At 42.4% G+C, this 18039-nt stretch overlaps 1 protein-coding gene across 1 annotated transcript in view; it reads left to right on the forward strand.

Moving 5' to 3' along the window:
- The window catches only part of SLIT3 (slit guidance ligand 3), an 811806-nt gene that overhangs the window by 761556 nt on the left and 32211 nt on the right, over nucleotides 1-18039 (forward strand). Inside the window, exons 31-32 of the mRNA XM_075068072.1 lie at nucleotides 13615-13855; nucleotides 17150-17280. Coding sequence (XP_074924173.1) covers nucleotides 13615-13855; nucleotides 17150-17280 — 372 coding nt within the window. The remainder of the gene's footprint in view (nucleotides 1-13614; nucleotides 13856-17149; nucleotides 17281-18039) is intronic.

Raw genomic sequence — 18039 nt, forward strand, 5'->3', positions numbered from 1 at the left:
AGGGTAATGCCTGTATCCTTCATTTAAAACAAAAACAATCCTTTGGCTTTTCTGTATACAGACTCTTATAGTGGCCTAACTCATTCTGTTCCATTCTCATTTTAGAAGATTCTGTAAACTGTCCATAAAATTCATATGGAGAAAAAGCTTGGCATATAAAATCCAGGAGTGATTTCTTTTCTACATCTCATCTTGCTTATGTCTGTGGAACTCCATAGACTCCTGATTCTCGCTGGTGACAGTGAGATCAGAATCAGGCCCATATACACTCTGTGCATGTGTCTGGCACTAGAGATATGGCTCTTCACATACCCTATAAAGACTTATTCCCTACTCAAAGAATTTGCAATGTAAGGAGTCAGTTCTGCAGACACCTGGTAACCAGCACCACTCTTAACACTGTGAGCTGTCCCTTTGAAATCCGTGGAACAGTGCACATTAGTAATTATTGCACCAGGAAGTGGGTAGGATCAGTAGGATTGTAGGATCAGTTCTACATTAAGTCAAAACAACAGAAAGTGATTATAAGGCAGGGAAAGAGGAGAGTGAAGTTGTCACTTGGATGATTAGTATCATGCTTTGAAGACAACTCCATGTACTTTTTTTATTATATCTCTGTGTAGTTTAATAGCCACACACAAAATACTTGTGCTTGCTGACACACACATCCACAGAGCAGGAGTTTGATCAGATGATGGAACACAGACACGAGGGGGCTGAAGGGATAAGCTCAGACGTGCAGATGGAAGGAGGACCAAAGAATTCTGAGGAGAGACTGCTGAGTGAGGAAAGTGGACGGTGGAAGCATGTGACTAAGAGAACCAGGCAGAGGAAAAGACGGGCTAGTGAAGGAGAAATAGAACTCAGGAACAGGTTTGCAGAGTTGGAAAATGAAGAAGGGGCACAGCAGGAGGTCGCTGAAGGAGAGAGGGCAAGGAAAAAGAGAAGGGCCGCTAGTCCTGCAGAAGGAGGGGAGGAATCAATGGAAGCAACACCAAATATAAGCCCCAGGAGGATTGCAAGGGTGAATAGGAATCGAGAAGACTTGCAGCCAGTGGGTGCAGGGGATAGACCGTGATTGGGACTCCTTACTGAGAAGAATAGACAGGCCTGTAACTAGAGCTGATCGGGAGAACAGAAGGGTGTGCTGTCTGCCGGGTGCTAAGATACAGGATGTGGACCTGAGGCTGAAAAGGATCCTAACGGGAGAGGGAAAGAATCCGTTGATTGTCCTTCATGTGGGAACGAAATGATACGGCTAGATTCTCGCTGGAATGTATCAAGGAGACTATGCCAGACTGGGGAAGACGCTTAAGGAAATCGAGGCTCAGGTGATCTTCAGTGGATTCTGCCTGTTCCTAGAGAAGGGCAACAAAGGTGTGACAAGATTATGGCGATCAACAGATGGCTCAGGCAGTGGTGCTATAAGGAGGGCTTTGGGATGTACGGTCATTGGGAAGCATTTATGGACAGAAGACTGTTCTCTCGGGATGGACTTCACCTGAGTAAGGAGGGAAATAGACTTCTAGGATGGAGGCTCGCCCAACTGATTAAGAGAGCTTTAAACTAGGAATTTGGGGGAGATGGTTGGGAGATGTCCAGGAGATCTCCACGCCAGAATTTAACCTTGAGAGGGAAGTAAACAAAGTAAGAGGGGATACAGCCGTGGACAGAAGAATTGACATAAGGAGGAAGGGTAGTGTAGATACCAGTCTAACAGGTGATATGCTGGTGGTAGAATGTCTGTGCCTAACAGGGTAAAGAATGTCAGTGAAGCCAAACGGCAAAAATTAAAATGTCTGTACACTAATGCGAGGAGCCTAGGTAACAAAATGGAGGAACTGGAGCTACTGGTGCAGGAAGTGAAACCGGATATTATAGGGATAACAGAAACATGGTGGAATAGTAGTCATGACTGGAGTACAGGTATTGAAGGCTATGTGCTGTTTAGGAAAGACAGAAATAAAGGCAAAGGTGGTGGAGTAGCATTGTACATCAATGATGAGGTTAACTGTAAAGAAATAAGAAGTGATGGAATGGATAAGACAGAGTCTGTCTGGGCAAAAATCACACTGGGAAAGAAAGCTACTAGAGCCTCCCCTGAGATAGTGCTTGGGGTGTGCTACAGACCGCCGGGATCTGATTTGGATATGGATAGAGACCTCTTTAATGTTTTTAATGAAGTAAACACTAAGGGAATGTGTGATCATGGGAGACTTTAACTTCCCAGATATAGACTGGAGGACAAGTGCTAGCAAGAATAATAGGGCTCAGATTTTTCTGGATGTGATAGCTGATGGATTTCTTCACCAAGTAGTTGAAGAACCAACAAGAGGGGATGCCATTTTAGATTTGGTTTTGGTGAGCAGTGAGGACCTCATAGAAGAAATGGTTGTAGGGGACAACCTTGGTTCGAGTGATCATGAGCTAATTCAGTTCAAACTAGATGGAAGGATAAAAACAAAATAGATCTGGGACTAGGGTTTTTGACTTCAAAAGGGCTAACTTTAAAGAATTAAGGAAATTAGTTAGGGAAGTGGATTGGACTGAAGAACTTGTGGATCTAAATGCGGAGGAGGCCTGGAATTACTTTAAGTCGCAGCTGCAGAAACTATCAGAAGCCTGCATCCCAAGAAAGGGGAAAAAACCATAGGCAGGAGTTGTAGACCAAGCTGGATGAGCAAGCATCTCAGAGAGGTGATTAAGAAAAAGCAGAAAGCCTACAAGGAGTGGAAGAGAGGTGGGATTAGCAAGGGAAGCTACCTTAGTGAGGTCAGAACATGTAGGGATAAAGTGAGGAAGGCTAAAAGCCATGTAGAGTGGACCTTGCAAAGGGAATTAAAACCAATAGTAAAAGGTTCTATAGCCATATAAATAAGAAGAAAACAAAAAAAGAAGAAGTGGGACCGCTAAACACTGAGGATGGAATGGAGTTAAGGATAACCTAGGCATGGCCCAATATCTAAATAAGTACTTTGCCTCAGTCTTTAATAAGGCTAATGAGGAGCTTAGGGATGATGGAAGGATGACAAAATGGGAATGAGGATATGGAGGTAGATATTACCACATCTGAGGTAGAAGCCAAACTTGAACAGCTTAATGGGACAAAATCGGAGGCCCAGACAATCTTCATCCAAGAATATTAAAGGAACTGGCGCATGAAATTGCAAGCCCATTAGCAAGAATTTTTAATGAATCGGTAAACTCAGGGGTTGTACCGTACGACTGGAGAATTGCTAACATAGTTCCTATTTTCAAGAAAGGGAAAAAAAGTGATCCGAGTAACTATAGGCCTGTTAGTTTGACATCTGTAGTATGTAAGGTCTTGGAAAAAATTTTGAAGGAGAAAGTAGTTAAGGACATTGAGGTCAATGGTAATTGGGACAAATTACAACATGGTTTACTAAAGGTAGATCGTGCCAAACCAACCTGATCTCCTTCTTGAGAAGGTGACAGATTATTTAGACAAAGGAAATGCAGTAGATCTAATTTACCTCGATTTCAGTAAGGCATTTGACACGGTTCCACATGGGGAATTATTAGTTAAATTGGAAAAGATGGGGATCAATATGAAAATTGTAAGGTGGATAAGGAACTGGTTAAAGGGGAGACTCCAACGGGTCGTACTGAAGGGTGAACTGTCAGGCTGGAAGGAGGTTACTAGTGGAGTTCCTCAAGGATCAGTTTTGGGACCAATCTTATTTAACCTTTTTATTACTGACCTTGGCACAAAAAGCGGGAATGTGCTAATAAAGTTTGCGGATGACACAAAGCTGGGGGTATTGCTAACACAGAGAAGGACCGGGATATCATACAGGAAGATCTGGATGACCTTGTAAACTGGAGTAATAGTAATAGGATGAAATTTAATAGTGAAAAGTGCAAGGTCATGCACTTAGGGATTAATAATAAGAATTTTAGATATACATTGGGGACACATCAGTTGGAAACAACAGAGGAGGAGAAGGACCTTGGAGTATTGGTTGATCACAGGATGACTATGAGCCGCCAATGATATGGCCGTTAAAAAAGCTAAATGCAGTTTTAGGATGCATCAGGCGAGGTATTTCCAGCAAAGATAAGGAGGTGTTAGTACCGTTATATAAGGCACTGGTGAGACCTCATCTGGAATACTGTGTGCAGTTCTGGTCTCCCATGTTTAAGAAGGATGAATTCAAACTGGAACAGGTTCAGAGACGGGCTACTAGGATGATCCGAGGAATGGAAAACCTGCCTTATGAAAGGAGACTCAAAGAGCTTGGCTTGTTTAGCCTAGCCAAAAGAAGGCTGCTGGGGGGATATGCTTGCTCTTTATAAATATATCAGGGGATTAATATTAGGGAGGGAGAGGAATTATTTAAGCTTAGTACCAATGTAGACACAAGAACAAATGGGTACAAACTGGACATTATTGTTATAGAAGTGGATGGGTAGGGTTCTGTGGCCTGCTTTGTGCAGGAGGTCAGACTAGATGATCATATTGGTCCCTTCTGACTTATGAGTTTATGAGTCTATGAGCAGGTGAGTAAAATACTTAGAACAGAAAATGTCAGGGATTTCTCTTGATACTGTTGTTGTAAAATTTTCCTGTGAAAACTGGATTGTGTGGTATGCCGAGTTTTACAGTTTTCCATGTTTTGTTACCAAATAAGTTGTTTGTGAAACTTCACCTGTTTGTAGAAATGTCTTTTCTGTTACACAGAGCTGTAATGAGACCTCATGAGATCCTGGCTCCATGCCCTGTGCACATCTCACTAGAGAACATGCAAGTTCCATCAGAGAAACAACTGGGATGTTAGGTCAAGTAGAGGTCTGGCCTTTTCAGCTGAGATATGTATACCGTCTCACCCACAGCAGATCCAGCCCTCAAAAGATAGGGTCTGAATGTTCTGTGTCTGTTGGTGGACGAACTCTGCACAAGTCAGCATGTGCATTTCTAGTCTCCAATTCGACAGCTGCCGATATATCAGACTTCTAAAAATCTTGCTGTCTGATTAGAGTGAGATGAGAGTGCTTCTCCAAATGGATTCACTAATGAGTGCCTGAGGTTAGATGCTGGCTTCCTTCCAACTGAATCTTTTCTGTATTTGAAACAGAGAGAGAGAAATACCTGAAAAGATCAGCCTGGACAAAACAAAAATTGCATGAGCATTTATAAACTCTATTCTGTGCAAAGCAGTGTTTTTATTCTTCTATTTCATCCTTATTCTTTTTTTCCTCAACAAGTATTTTTACTGCAAATCAGTCAGCCTCCTATTGAACTGACATTGTATTTACAGCAAAATAAGCAGCAATTTCACAGGACCAAATCTTACAAATATAAGAGAAACCCCTGAATTTCTTAGGCAAACCTTTTCCATCATGTTCCGTTCCCTGCTTAACTGCCCTGGTGACTACATCAATACTTGAGCTAGAGAGGGTACGAGATAGACATTTTCTTGGTAGAATTTTAATCACTGAATAGCCTTGCTATTTGTTAGCATATTCAAGGATTTGGACTGCAGACTCATGCGCTTCTACACTGCCTATTCAAATCCAACTCAAGCTAGTTATCAGATGGTGGTGATTCTAGGAGACCCCAGCTAGAGTGGTGATCTGTTCTGTGTTTTAAGGAATGTCTCTCCGTTGATGCTCAAGAGGGAGGTACTAACAAGCATTTGAGACTATGTCTTCAAAAAATCACACCAAGGATCATATACTGAATAGAGTTGGCTGGAAATTCTATGATAGAACATTTTCCTATATATGTAAATGAGTCAAAAATGAAATGTTTCATGGAGATATTTCAATTTCGACCCCATTGCAACGGAACCCAGGCAGAGTTCTGATGGAAACTTCTCTGATTTCCTGCAAGCTCACCTGCCCAGCTTCTTGGCAGCCTGAACTTTCAGGCTTCCAGCTGTTTGGCAGTCCAAGAGCCTGAGAAACCCAGCTCCTAAGCACTCAGGCTCCTCTGCAGTTCACCTAGTGGTCTGTCACAAAGTGGGGCTTCTAGTATCCTAGGTCCTCCACAACTCAGCAGGTGGACTGCCCCTGAGCTGGGGACTCTAGAGTGCCCAGGACCCATAGCTCTAGAACAGCCCATATGCAGCCTGTCCCTGAGCTGGGGCTCCCTTCCCTTTTGTGCAGAATTTCAAATCTTTGGCTGTTGTTCCAAATCAGAATGAAACCGGATTTCCAAATATCAAAAGCCACCATGAAATGGCTTTACCATTTTCTATACAGCTCTAATGATTAGCCCTGATACAGCACTTTTCAGCCATAGGATGAAGCGGGTAGGCAGCATTAGCCTCATTTTACAGAGGAGGAAATGACACAGAGAGCTTAAGGGAATTCCTTATATTCACATTGCAAATGAATAGCAGAGCCAGGATTTTAGAACCCAAATCTCCTGCTCCTCAGTCCATTGGCCTTGACTAAACCACCACCCGCAAGCTTTGATTCTAAATTCCTACGATTCCATGCAGTGAATAAATCACTGTGAGGAAGGACTGTCTTAGAAATCAGCTTCTGATATTTTCCATATAGTTCTTATAAATTACCTTGAAATGTAGATTCGAGCTCTACTGACAACTTGTTTTGAAATGAGTTTGGTGGTTTCAGCTCAGATCCTAGTGGTATTCACATCACCGTATCACAACGATCACTGACTGCCTCACATCCCAGCAGTCTCAGAAGAGGATTATGGGCTGAATGGGCGGTGGAGACTGAATTTGCCTTAAGCTCTTGGAGTTATTCCACTCTCACTGTCCATCCAGAACTGTATCTGATCTTTTTCATAAGGATCATTAAAATTCTGCTAACAAAAACTATCTGCTCATTATTCTTTTCACACTTCTGGCCTTTTGTAGTTTCAAAGTGCACAGCTCTGAATGGGAGTGTGACTTTTTTTGTTGAGATTGTAATTGCAAACATGTTGAGAGACAGAGTTCAGATCTGTGATGTGCAGGCATACAAAATCACCTCCTGTGCCTTTGCACAGACATCAAACATGACACAGACATCAAACTACTAAGAGGATAGGATAACTTTGCAAATGTTTAAATACTGACAGAGGGAGAGAAGGTTTGAGGGGGGCCTAGGAAAGATAACTAAGGAGGTATGAGATGAAACTGAGCACAGACATGTTTGGCTAAATATCAGAAAGCATTTCAGTGAGTGTACAGAATAATCAGTCAATAGTTGTGTCTATACTATTGTAATAAATGCATGGTTCCCTAACAGCTTTGTGGTTATGACTGTGCTGTACATCATGGTCACATGGATGGGACAGTAATCATGGGGTTAAAACCCATATTCCTCTGCTGAGGAAGCATATTTGAACAAGGGACAATCACCATTAGCTATAGCAGTCTAGGACCTCTGATTCCATCCAGTAGGAATTAGAAGTGTGCATTCACATCAGTCATTTCATTATGGTGTGAGCTATTAATTGCTAATTTATAGTTACTGTATGTGAAGTACTTTAAGGTAGCTTATTACTTAGGGTGATTTTCAAATACTTGATGTGCTTTTCTTCCTGAAATGTTTTCTATGTGTCTTCTGTCCACAGTATGATTTGTTTACCCTGTGGATGAACTCTGTTTCTACAGTTCATGAAACCCTATTGGGCAAAATCTGACTTGTCAAATGTTCCCTTTAGCAATCCATGGAACAGCAGTGTTGTTCTGCTAAATGTTGCTTCAGAGGGGAAACATATATTAGCTCTGCTGCGCTTTACATAAACCATGCTGGTGTTTTTCTCCAGTGTGTGGCTGTTTCAGAGCTCCCCCTTGTGATATTTCACTGCAGAAAATTCCACAGTATGATTCAAATAAACAAGGATTATATAGCCCTGTAGACTCAGGCAGCTTGGACAAGAAGGGGCAGACTTTGACTTCCAATTGTTGAATATACAAAAAGCCCCTGACAAACACTTGTGTGTAGTGTAACTTTTTGATGCTAGTAGCTGAACAGCTACAGCTCACTGAGAGAGCCAGTAAATGGGATGTGATTGCAGGGAGTAAATTACCCAGTGATTCATGTGGAGATTTGGGCATTAGAATGCTTTAGAAATCTTTGAGCGAGACACTGACCACAGGCAAAACAGCTTCCTGTAGCACTTCCCCTTTGTTAGTGGAGGCTGGTATGGGCCAGGTGATTTTCCTAAATTCACATGAAAATATACAGGCTTCTACCTGAATTATTTCTCTGAGACAAAACAGAACAGCTGACACTAGGCTAAACAAGGAATCAGCGCTGAGATACTAGTACTACCATTAATCTGTGGGACAACCTAAGACATTTAAAGATTCCATTTCAGCTGACAGCAGTGGTACTTCCCACTGAATTGGCCCCAGCTAGAGATTCACTTCCAACTGCCCTGTTAGAGCATTCACCAGCCAATCACAAGAGTCCTGATTTGAGATGACAATCTGGCACACAATGAAACCAGGAGACTGCCCTAACTGTACATGTTCCATTGTTGTATGCAGTGTTGATGTAGCCATGTCAGTCCCAGGATAGTAGAGAGACAAGATGGGTGAGGTAATATCAAACTTGGATTTAGCTGGGACACTCTGAATACTTTTTCCAGAGCTGAGGAAATGCTCTGTGTAGCTCAAAAGCTTCTCTCTCTCACCAATAGAAGTTGGTCCAATAAGTTGGTCCAATAAAAGATATTACCTCGCCCACTTTGTCTCTGTAACTGAACTTGTCCATTCTAGTATCTGGCTCGCAGTTGTAGAGGCTACTGTTAGAATCTGCTTTGATTAGTCCTCCAGTTCCCTGGCTGCAACTGACAAGAGTACTAATAATCAGTGAAGCCTTGTCATCCATGGGTCTGAGCTACTGTAGCAGCTGGGTTAAATTGGCAAGCAAGCTGACATGTTAGCAGTGCTCCTTTGTGTATCTAGATTAGCTTCTGACAACACTGTTACTCTTTTTGTTCCCTTACCTTCTTGGAGACTGGACCCCAAATAACTCCACTGTAGAAAATGTAAGGGGTGTATTGCCCGGTAGAGTAATTGGAATGGGGCTTGTGGGGAGTAACTAGAGCTCATGGAAAAACTCTGCTACCCAATTGAAGATTGGGTTCCTTGCCTCAGATGGAGTGACACCCCTTCTCAGGATACAACTAACTCACACTTGCCAGAGAGAACTTTTTAGCCTGCTACTCATCAGGAATGTTTTAAAGTGCATATTTGTCTTTGGCATGCACCAGACTGAACCAAGTTTTGGGAAGAGAACAATTTCCCTGGGGAGGACTTCCCACTTCAGAAAATTCTAGCGGGCCACCCTTGTTTCCGCTGATGAATTGAACATAATGCTATGCTAGCAACATGCTCAGTATACTCCTCAGGAGCAAAATATAAATAAGTGGTGGTTTGTGTTTGCCCAGCAGCGCTGCTTCCTAGACTACAGTTTTGAGGACACTTTTTTGTTTAAATGGGAAAACATATTAATAGGTTGTCCAGTCCCTCTGCAAAACTATGCAGTCTGGGTAGACAGACAGAGGGCTCCAAAAGCAATGTTCCCCTTAGCCTGGGCTAAATACTGTCTCTGTGACCCCCCCGAAAGCACAATGCATCAGCTCCAAGCAATGGGAAAGAGACAGATTCCTAATTAACTACTGCTCTCCCCAGCACTGTTCCCTAAGAGAAGAGCATTCGCTCTGAGGCAGTACTTTTGTGCACATGTGGAGTCTGGCTGTGTAATGTGGCTGCGTTTGTGTGGCAGATGAGGGAAGCATTTGGTAATACAATAAGAGAAGTGTTGAAATGCAATTTATTCTGGAAAGCCCAGTGAGATGATGGTGGCTGACAAGGAAGAAAGAGTGTTTAGCCACATCAGTATATTTGGATTTTGTGTCATGCTAGCCTTGGACCAGAGCAATCCCAGGGGTGATACATGTTGTAAAGTAGGCGGAGGCAGCCTGAGTACTGAAGGCCAGGCCTGCTGAACAGTATTTTGTCACCTCTTTCCCCACTCCCACCTCGCAGTTCTATGTAATAGATTCCTGCTGCGGTAATGACGCCGCCATGTACAGGGCCAGGCTCTGGATTTGGGGGAGAGTTAACAAGAGGATTATTGTGGTACAACTCAAACTTAGCAGACTGTTTGTATAAACTGTGTGGATGGGGGTCGTGAGATCATTAGGTCCCACTGGCTGCCTCCTGAAGTAGGTAGAGCTCAGCTGCTTACTCCTTCCAGCCCTTAGCCACTGGCTTATTCTTTCAAGCTTAATTGCCCAAAGAAAAGGACAGAAAACTAACTGTAAGAAAGAAAAAGGAAAGCGGACGTTCCCTCTTGCATCTGCATTTCCCCCAAACCAGGGATATCCTTCTACTGGCTGTGAAAGCAGGAGTGCTGCAGAAGCAGGTTCAAGTGAAGAATTCAAAATGTAATCAACGTTTGTACTTTACTTACTCTTCTGTTTGTAAAATACTGGGCCAAATTCTGCTCTCAAATATGGTGTAAATCCAGAGTAATATCAGCTTCAATAGACGTCAAAACTTGACCCTTTCACATTTCCTCAGATACAAATACCTCTATTGTACGGTATCAAGATGGCCCAGTTGGCTGCCTACTGAAACATCACTAGATTTAAGTCCAACATCATTCTATCACTGCAGTGAAATATTAGAGTGTTTTGCACTCATGCCACCTGTTGAGTGAGATGTTAACTATTTCCTTTCTCTGGTAAATTACCCATGAGGAAATCAACAATGAAGAGTAGAGGATGCCATAACCCAAATTTCTTTACTAACTTCTATCTCAACAAAAGTAAATTCATGGCTGAGCTGAAGTTTCTATAGAATACATAACAGCTGTCCTATTTGCTAACAACCATTGCACTCCTAGTAGTACTGCTTGGTAAAGGGATTAAGATTGTATTCTAACTTCAGTGGGGGATGCTTTCCATATATAGTCGTGGAGCCTGGAGGTTTCATCTCCTTACAGGAAGGGAGTTTTGTTTTGTTTTTTTAATAAGAACTGTTATTCGGTGGAATTTCCCTGCAGAGCAGGAAATTCCCAGCAGGAATGGTTGGCTTTTAATTTTCCAGAACTGTACTGGGTATTCTAGCATTTAGTGTGTATGCATATGTCTTCCATAACTCTCTTATCAAAAAGGGGATTGAGACTGTGGTTGGAACGTGAAGCATCTCTGAGCACTGAGCATACATAACAGCAAAGTTCTGTTTGCATTCTCTGTGCACTGAGCAAAGATTTTTCATCATTTCATTTGTTATTCACAAGCTCCAGTGGTTCCAAGTGATCGCAGAAGTTTATGTTGTATTCATTAGCACAAAGGTTTTGTTGGTTTTGGAAAGCTACTGTAATTAGGAACTTCAGGGCATGCAGCAGGTGCATTGATGTGCTTTTCTGCTTGAGCGTCTCAGTGGGATTAACAAACTGTCTGCTTAATGTGGCAGCCTAGCAGTGCTCATGGATGCTCTGAGCATAGTGGGCATACTGGGTAGAAATGTTCAATCTGCTTTTTAACTGTTTAGTTTGTCAAGTAGAATTACATTGTAAGATCACTGCAGTTTTTTACACTTTCCCTTCCCTTCCCGCCACCCCCACAATATTGTTTTTGATATTTCAATGAAGTTTCATCGTCCCAGCTTGTTGGAGAAAAGCAAGTAGTTTGGAACAAATTCCAGACATAATGAAGTCAGGGAAACAACACAGGAAATTGAACCATAGCTATGGTTGTAGATGTGGGCCCAAGCCTCAAAGGCCAGATCAGATCCAAAGTTCATGTGCGTGTGCATTGTTTTGGCGCACAGATTTGGCCTATTAGACAGATAAAGTCAGACACAAAGTATGGCTTTGGATCAAAATATTCCTCTCCCCACCTCAGCTTTCATGAGTGCTCAGATATGACATTCCTGTTTTCAGCCACCTCTAATTATTGCAGACCTTACTGTCCTCAGAATTTTTTCAGTCCTTTACATAACCAGAAGCTCACCTAAGAGGGATCTGATGTTCCTGTGGCTGCTAGAAGCAGCATCATTAGGAAACTTCCCAGCAAATAACATGGTATCAGTGCCTTAGTCTTGATAAGTTTCAGAAATTGGTCACATGGCTAGAGATAGCACACTTCTTTTTTTTTTTACACTTTATACATAGAGAGTATATCTACACTGCAGTCTGGGGTGTGATTGCAGCTCAAGTAGGCATACCCATGCTAGCTTCACCCACACTAGTGCAGCTAAAAATAGCACGGTAGACACAGCAGTGTAAGCATTGGGCTAGCAACATGGGTACATACCGAGGGTCCTCAGTGTAGCAAGGCGGTCTGGTTCCCCGCCACCCTGAAGGGGGGCGAGACTCTCTGGATGCCAAAGTGAGAGGAGCCAGCGAACCCTGCACCCACCCCTCAGAGGTCAAGGCTCAGGCCAGGAAGTATAAATGCCCGACCCCAGAGCTCACTTGGAAGACAGCCACCAGAAAGGCCAGATGCCTGTGGTGTAGCTCCCGCTTGGGAGGCAACGGCAATCGGCAGCCGACCTGAGGACTGGCCAGACCAGCCAATGTCTGATGCTAACCCAAGCCCAGAGATGCTGCCAAGCTTGCCGCTCACCATTTACCCCGAGGAGCCCATGGTGTGTGACCCCTTGGAGGACGCCATCCGGACCCAGGTACCTCTAGAAGGGGAGGTAGGAAGTAGCCTGGGGACAGCCGACCCTAGTCAGGCTGCAACACCGCCAAAGTCAATGTCAGTGTGTTGTGGCCAGGATCCCCACTGACACAGCAGCAGGTCTTCTGCTGCTTCTAGGGCCCCAGGCTGGGAAGCAGTGGAGTGGGTGGGCCTGCATCCCCCTGCCACCCAATTCATGGGTGGCAGACTCCCCCTCTCCCAGGCTGCTTGGAGCCTGGAGCCTGGGGTTTGCTGTTCAACTGTTTGCTCAGGGCCACTGACTGTTTGTTGCCCCGCCCTGACCCAGGGCCTGGGCTTGCTCATAGTGAACTGTTTGTTCAGCCCCTGCCTGAGGGCCTGAGCTACGGACTGTTTGCCGCACAGCCAGGCTAGTTCCCCAGCACACCTGACTGAAGTAGCGACTCGTGTGGTTCCCCGCTGCCCGGGAGGGAACAGAACCCGGCCGAACCGCCCTACACTCAGCTTGCTTGTACCACCAGTTCATGCTGAAGCCCGCACTACAGCCTCTACCACTCTTTTTAGCCATTCTAGCATGGATATGTCTATCCATGTCTACCTTGGATTGCAGTATAGACATAACCCTACTGTAAAGCAAACAAGTAGACCTTTTAAAACATTTAAAAGCAGGGCTTTGGCCTCATGGCTGCTGTTGTAAAAATAGAGATAGGCTCAAGCTGCAAAGTCTGAATCTGAAATGTTTCAAAGGGGGCTGTGCGTGTGTAGGGGAAGGTGAGAATCAGATCTGGAGCTTTGGCTGAGTCCCTTGCCTAATGGTACCCTATTTGCATGCATGTAATTTGAAGAGGCCTCCTCCAAATATCTGTGAGCAGCTGGGAATCACAATGCCATGTGGTTTATTAGACTTAGGGAGTCACAATACAATATGGTGTTTGAATCTCAGATCCTGGAAATGCTGCCAGAGTGCTAAAGGGTTGTGATAATTACAGGTGCTTTTTTTTCCTTTAAAGTGGACTCTTCTGTGAAAATTCCCCACCAATGGTTCTGCTACAGACGAGTCCTTGTGACCACTATGAATGCCAGAATGGGGCTCAGTGCATTGTAGTGCACCATGAACCAGTCTGCCGCTGCCTGGCTGGCTTCGCTGGCCAAAAGTGCGAGAAACTCATCACTGTCAACTTTGTTGGGAAGGATTCCTATGTTGAGCTGCCATCGGCCAAAATCCGTCCCCAGGCAAACATCTCCCTCCAGGTATGTTCCACAGAAGAAGTAATGGCTCATCTGTCACCCCAATGTCCTTCCAAGAGATAACCTTTCAGTGCTTTTCATCCCAGAGGAAGTGCATTGATTGACCTACATAATGACAGACAATTGGGGCCGTGTTGGGAAGGTGACAGTGGCTGCTCTGCAACTGTACTGTCACATTATGCAGTGACTGAGATAGTCCCATCCCTGGTTGACCCCCAGCTTCTCCACCCTGTTACCTTCTGAGACTTGCATAACAAGGTGGTAATGGCTGCTTAAATAGGGACTGTATCTTCAAATTTCCCAGTCTGGCTGTTGATGTACAGGTTAGCCTTTCATCCTTCATCAGTGAATGTTTAATAGTAGGGCACAGCATTGTAAAAAGATGCTTCTTGAAGTGGCTTTTTCCAGAAATTAGACTGCTCAGGCATTACTGTGCATATTCACTTAGACAAAAGTGGGTAGATTTTGGTTTAATGTCTGCTTAGATCATGTCAATTTGCTTTGTGTTATGTGTTTTAGAAGACAATGGAAAATAAACATTATGGTTACCATGACTCTCCTGCAGTATTTATTTGTATTTTCTGGATCACAGATGCTTTGGATTGGAGCCACTAAATCCAATATTAGATCCATGTCTTTTGGAAGTCATTTGGACATACAAATACAATTTTAAAATATGCCTTTCTCATTTGAATTATAATTATTTTTCCATTGGCCTAGAGTAACGGGGAAAAATCTGCCCCTTTTAACAGTTTGTAATAAAGAAAAAAGAGAAATATAAAATTAATCTGTGACATAATATATCTCTTCCATATACCACTGCTTATGCACCTGAACTGCTACCATCCCAGCCTCACCCTATGAAAGAGTATGGCATTTCAAGTGATGAATGAGGCTATGTGTGAGAGAGAGAGATTATCGCATTAGTCTTCCCTCATTTTGCTTTATTTTCTCAGTTTAAAAAGGAAATGGCTTCTGGTGGTGCAAGTAATGTTCCAGAACTACTTGTGGGAGCATAAATCCAACATAGTCAAAACACCAGTGGGAAAGACTTTCGAGACAGGGCTAGATTTCAGGATTAAGAATTGATTTTTTCAAAGGCTCATTTAGATGGTTTCTACCAAGTTTGTTCAGTTGACTGAAAAAATATTGTAAATTTCTATGTCTGCCACAAAAAAAATCTACAAATAATATTCATAAAAGGTTTTGCCAAAAACCACAGAAGGGCCTGATCCCAAGGCAACTGAAGTTGATGGTACTCTTTCCACTAACTTTAACAAGTTTTATATTGGCCCAACATTACCACCACTTGTATAGATTAATGTCTTCTATCATAGCTAAAGGAACCACCTGGAATCATAAGATCAGAATTTTACCTCTCTATCAAAGGCCTCACCTCCTGAAGATTCAACCAGTTGAAAGTATAAATAATTTTCGAACATTGCATGACTTGCTTAGCATTTCTTTGTAAGTTGCTTTTTAAAAAAAAATGAATCTTTATTATGATGTAGATAATGCAGAGGCCAACAAGTTTGTATACTCAGTTTATATGAGAGAGCAATTAGCATCATGTAGACAGATTACTTTCTCCTTTTTATTTTTTCCAAATTCTCTCATTTCAGATCATAGGAAAGTCTCTCAAAGACTCTAGAAAGTCTGATATTCTCAAGGGCTCCACTGTACCATAGGCTAAATTCAGAACTTCAAACCCTAGACATTTTCCCTTTAAGTAAAATGTACAAGGAGTAAATGTCTCCCAGCAATAACTCGGGGGCCAGGCCTGCTTGTTACATAGAACACCCACAGATGGTGTTCTCAAATCTTATTTTCCAGTTTAAATATTGTTTCTGCTTCTGCTAATTAATTGCCAACAATGTAAAATTGGGATACCTCCATGGCCATTAAAAAGGGATTAAAGAGAGCTTCCTATTAAAACATACTCATAAAAGAATGAAAATCATGACCTCCTAAGGGGCATGGAAGAGTGTTTGTTTAAATAAAAATAGATTAAAATATTTAACTGTTTAGTTGTGCCACTTAACTGCTATTAAAAAAAAAATCTTTGCAATATTTATTGCAAAAATAACTGAGGCAGATTTTGTTCAAAGTATTTCTTGTCCTACTTTTTCTACTCTCACTTTTAGGGGCACCTCATGGGAAGATGAATTCATCACCTGTGGGTTTTGGCTTTTGGGTATCTTTTAGGACACTAAAGATGGAAATCTAGGAGGGACTGAAAGGTTCTTATACTCTGACCCTCTGGATCACCAGTTTGAGCTCAGCCTGGCTTGGTGATAACTAGAGTTAGGTGAATAATTATAATGTATAATCCATTAGGCACACTTTAGTTTCTCCTTGTGTTCACAGAATGTCCATGATCAGACTGAAATGGTCTCAAGTTTATTTGTTTGCAATTTTGATAACTTAATTGACTCTGTATCTTGCCTCTCTAAATCCCTAATTCAAGCTGTTGCTTGAATTGTGAAATGAATCATGTGCTGCCAAAAAAACAGTCACAATTCACTCTTAGAGATTCAAGAGAGAAAGATTGGAATTAGAATTGTGCCCCTTCACCTCCTAAAATAGGGGTCTCTACCATTTTAACTAAAGAAAGCACGTTGAGCTAGTGGCTATGGTAGGTCCTTATTTTGTGTCAAGGCCCAGCAGCTAAATGACATCTCAGTCACTCGCTCATTCACACAAAGACAGTACATCGAGGTTAATCACATTCCCTAGTGAGATGTGAGGTTTTCACAACTAGGTTTTAAGTTCAATTTCCATTAACATTTGAAAGTGCAAGATTTAAAAATCACAGCCCATGAGCATTTGCACTAGTAAAATTCCATTGCACAGATGTTCAGGGAATGCATTTCAAAGGGCCTAAGTAAATACTTTAAAAAGGGGAATGGCTCTTAGCAGAACAGTATTTGCAGAATTGACCTGACTCTGCTGACCAAAGCTCATGATGGCAGCTGAACAGCCTATATAAAATGAATTTAGCGGCTCCTGTCCAATACCTAGAGTCCACCATGCAGAACTCACCATTACACTCTAAACCTTTGACAGTCTTAAGAAACACCAAGGATAGAATGGGTGTGGAATTATCCCCTCAGTTCATGGTCAATGGTTGAGGCAGTTTGGGGGAATTTTCATTGCTAATGCTCTGGTTGTATCTGATTTTAAAAATGTCAGTAGAGTTGTTAGTCTAAATATAGGATCCTTCAATATGATACAGGTTTAGAGTTTCCATTTTTATTAACTCTAAAGCATCCTCACCTAACTGTTGATGTTTCACAGGTAGCAACAGATAAAGACAACGGCATCTTATTGTACAAAGGGGACAATGACCCTTTGGCTTTGGAGTTGTACCAAGGACATGTGAGGCTTATCTATGACACACTGACCTCTCCACCCACCACAGTGTACAGGTAAGTTCCTCCACCTAAGCTATTGCAGGATGCACTGTTCCCCAAAAGATGGAAAGGTGGAACTTTCTATGAAAAATCTTTGTCAGAGTACGTGACAAGCTCTTTTATTTTTTACTTATCTGTCCCAGGTTGAAAATGCATTTCCCCCTTCCCCCATCTCCAAATATCTAAAACGTCTGTTTCGTTAACTGGGAATCTTTTGTCTTCACAGACTGCAAAATTAGGGTGGTTGCATTAACCTCTGCTAAGAAGTCAGTGTTTTTATCAGTTACTTCCCAGTTGTGTATGAGTTATTGCAGTTATTTCCTATTCTGAGAGAAAGGAAATACTGTGATTTCACAGATATTACAGTGTGGTAGCTTTTGGTAAATGCTGACTTTGCAGCTGTTCATTGTAATCAATTTCCTCCTCTGGATATCTACAGCAATCTCAGAATCCTGAGAGAGACAGCAATAGAATGTAATGTCAGTCGTACAGGATTGCAGTTTGATAAAATGGGACAGGAAAGGCTTGACTTTATTACAGGGCAGATGTTTTTAGAAGCACTGATACCTGCATCAACAACAAAATAAAAAACATAGCTGATGGAATTAAACAGAAGGACAAGTGTGACACAGAGTCATCTGGATTCCAAAAGCCTGCAATTTGGAATTTCAGACATTCCGAGGGATACAAGAGCAAATCTCAATTCATTAACACAAGAGAGAGAACCAAAGACAAAAAGGGTATAAGCCATATCCAAAGTGAGTTTCTTTTATT

Source organism: Chelonoidis abingdonii, chromosome 7, assembly GCF_003597395.2.
Source record: "Chelonoidis abingdonii isolate Lonesome George chromosome 7, CheloAbing_2.0, whole genome shotgun sequence".
In the NCBI taxonomy this organism is placed as follows: domain Eukaryota; kingdom Metazoa; phylum Chordata; order Testudines; family Testudinidae; genus Chelonoidis; species Chelonoidis abingdonii.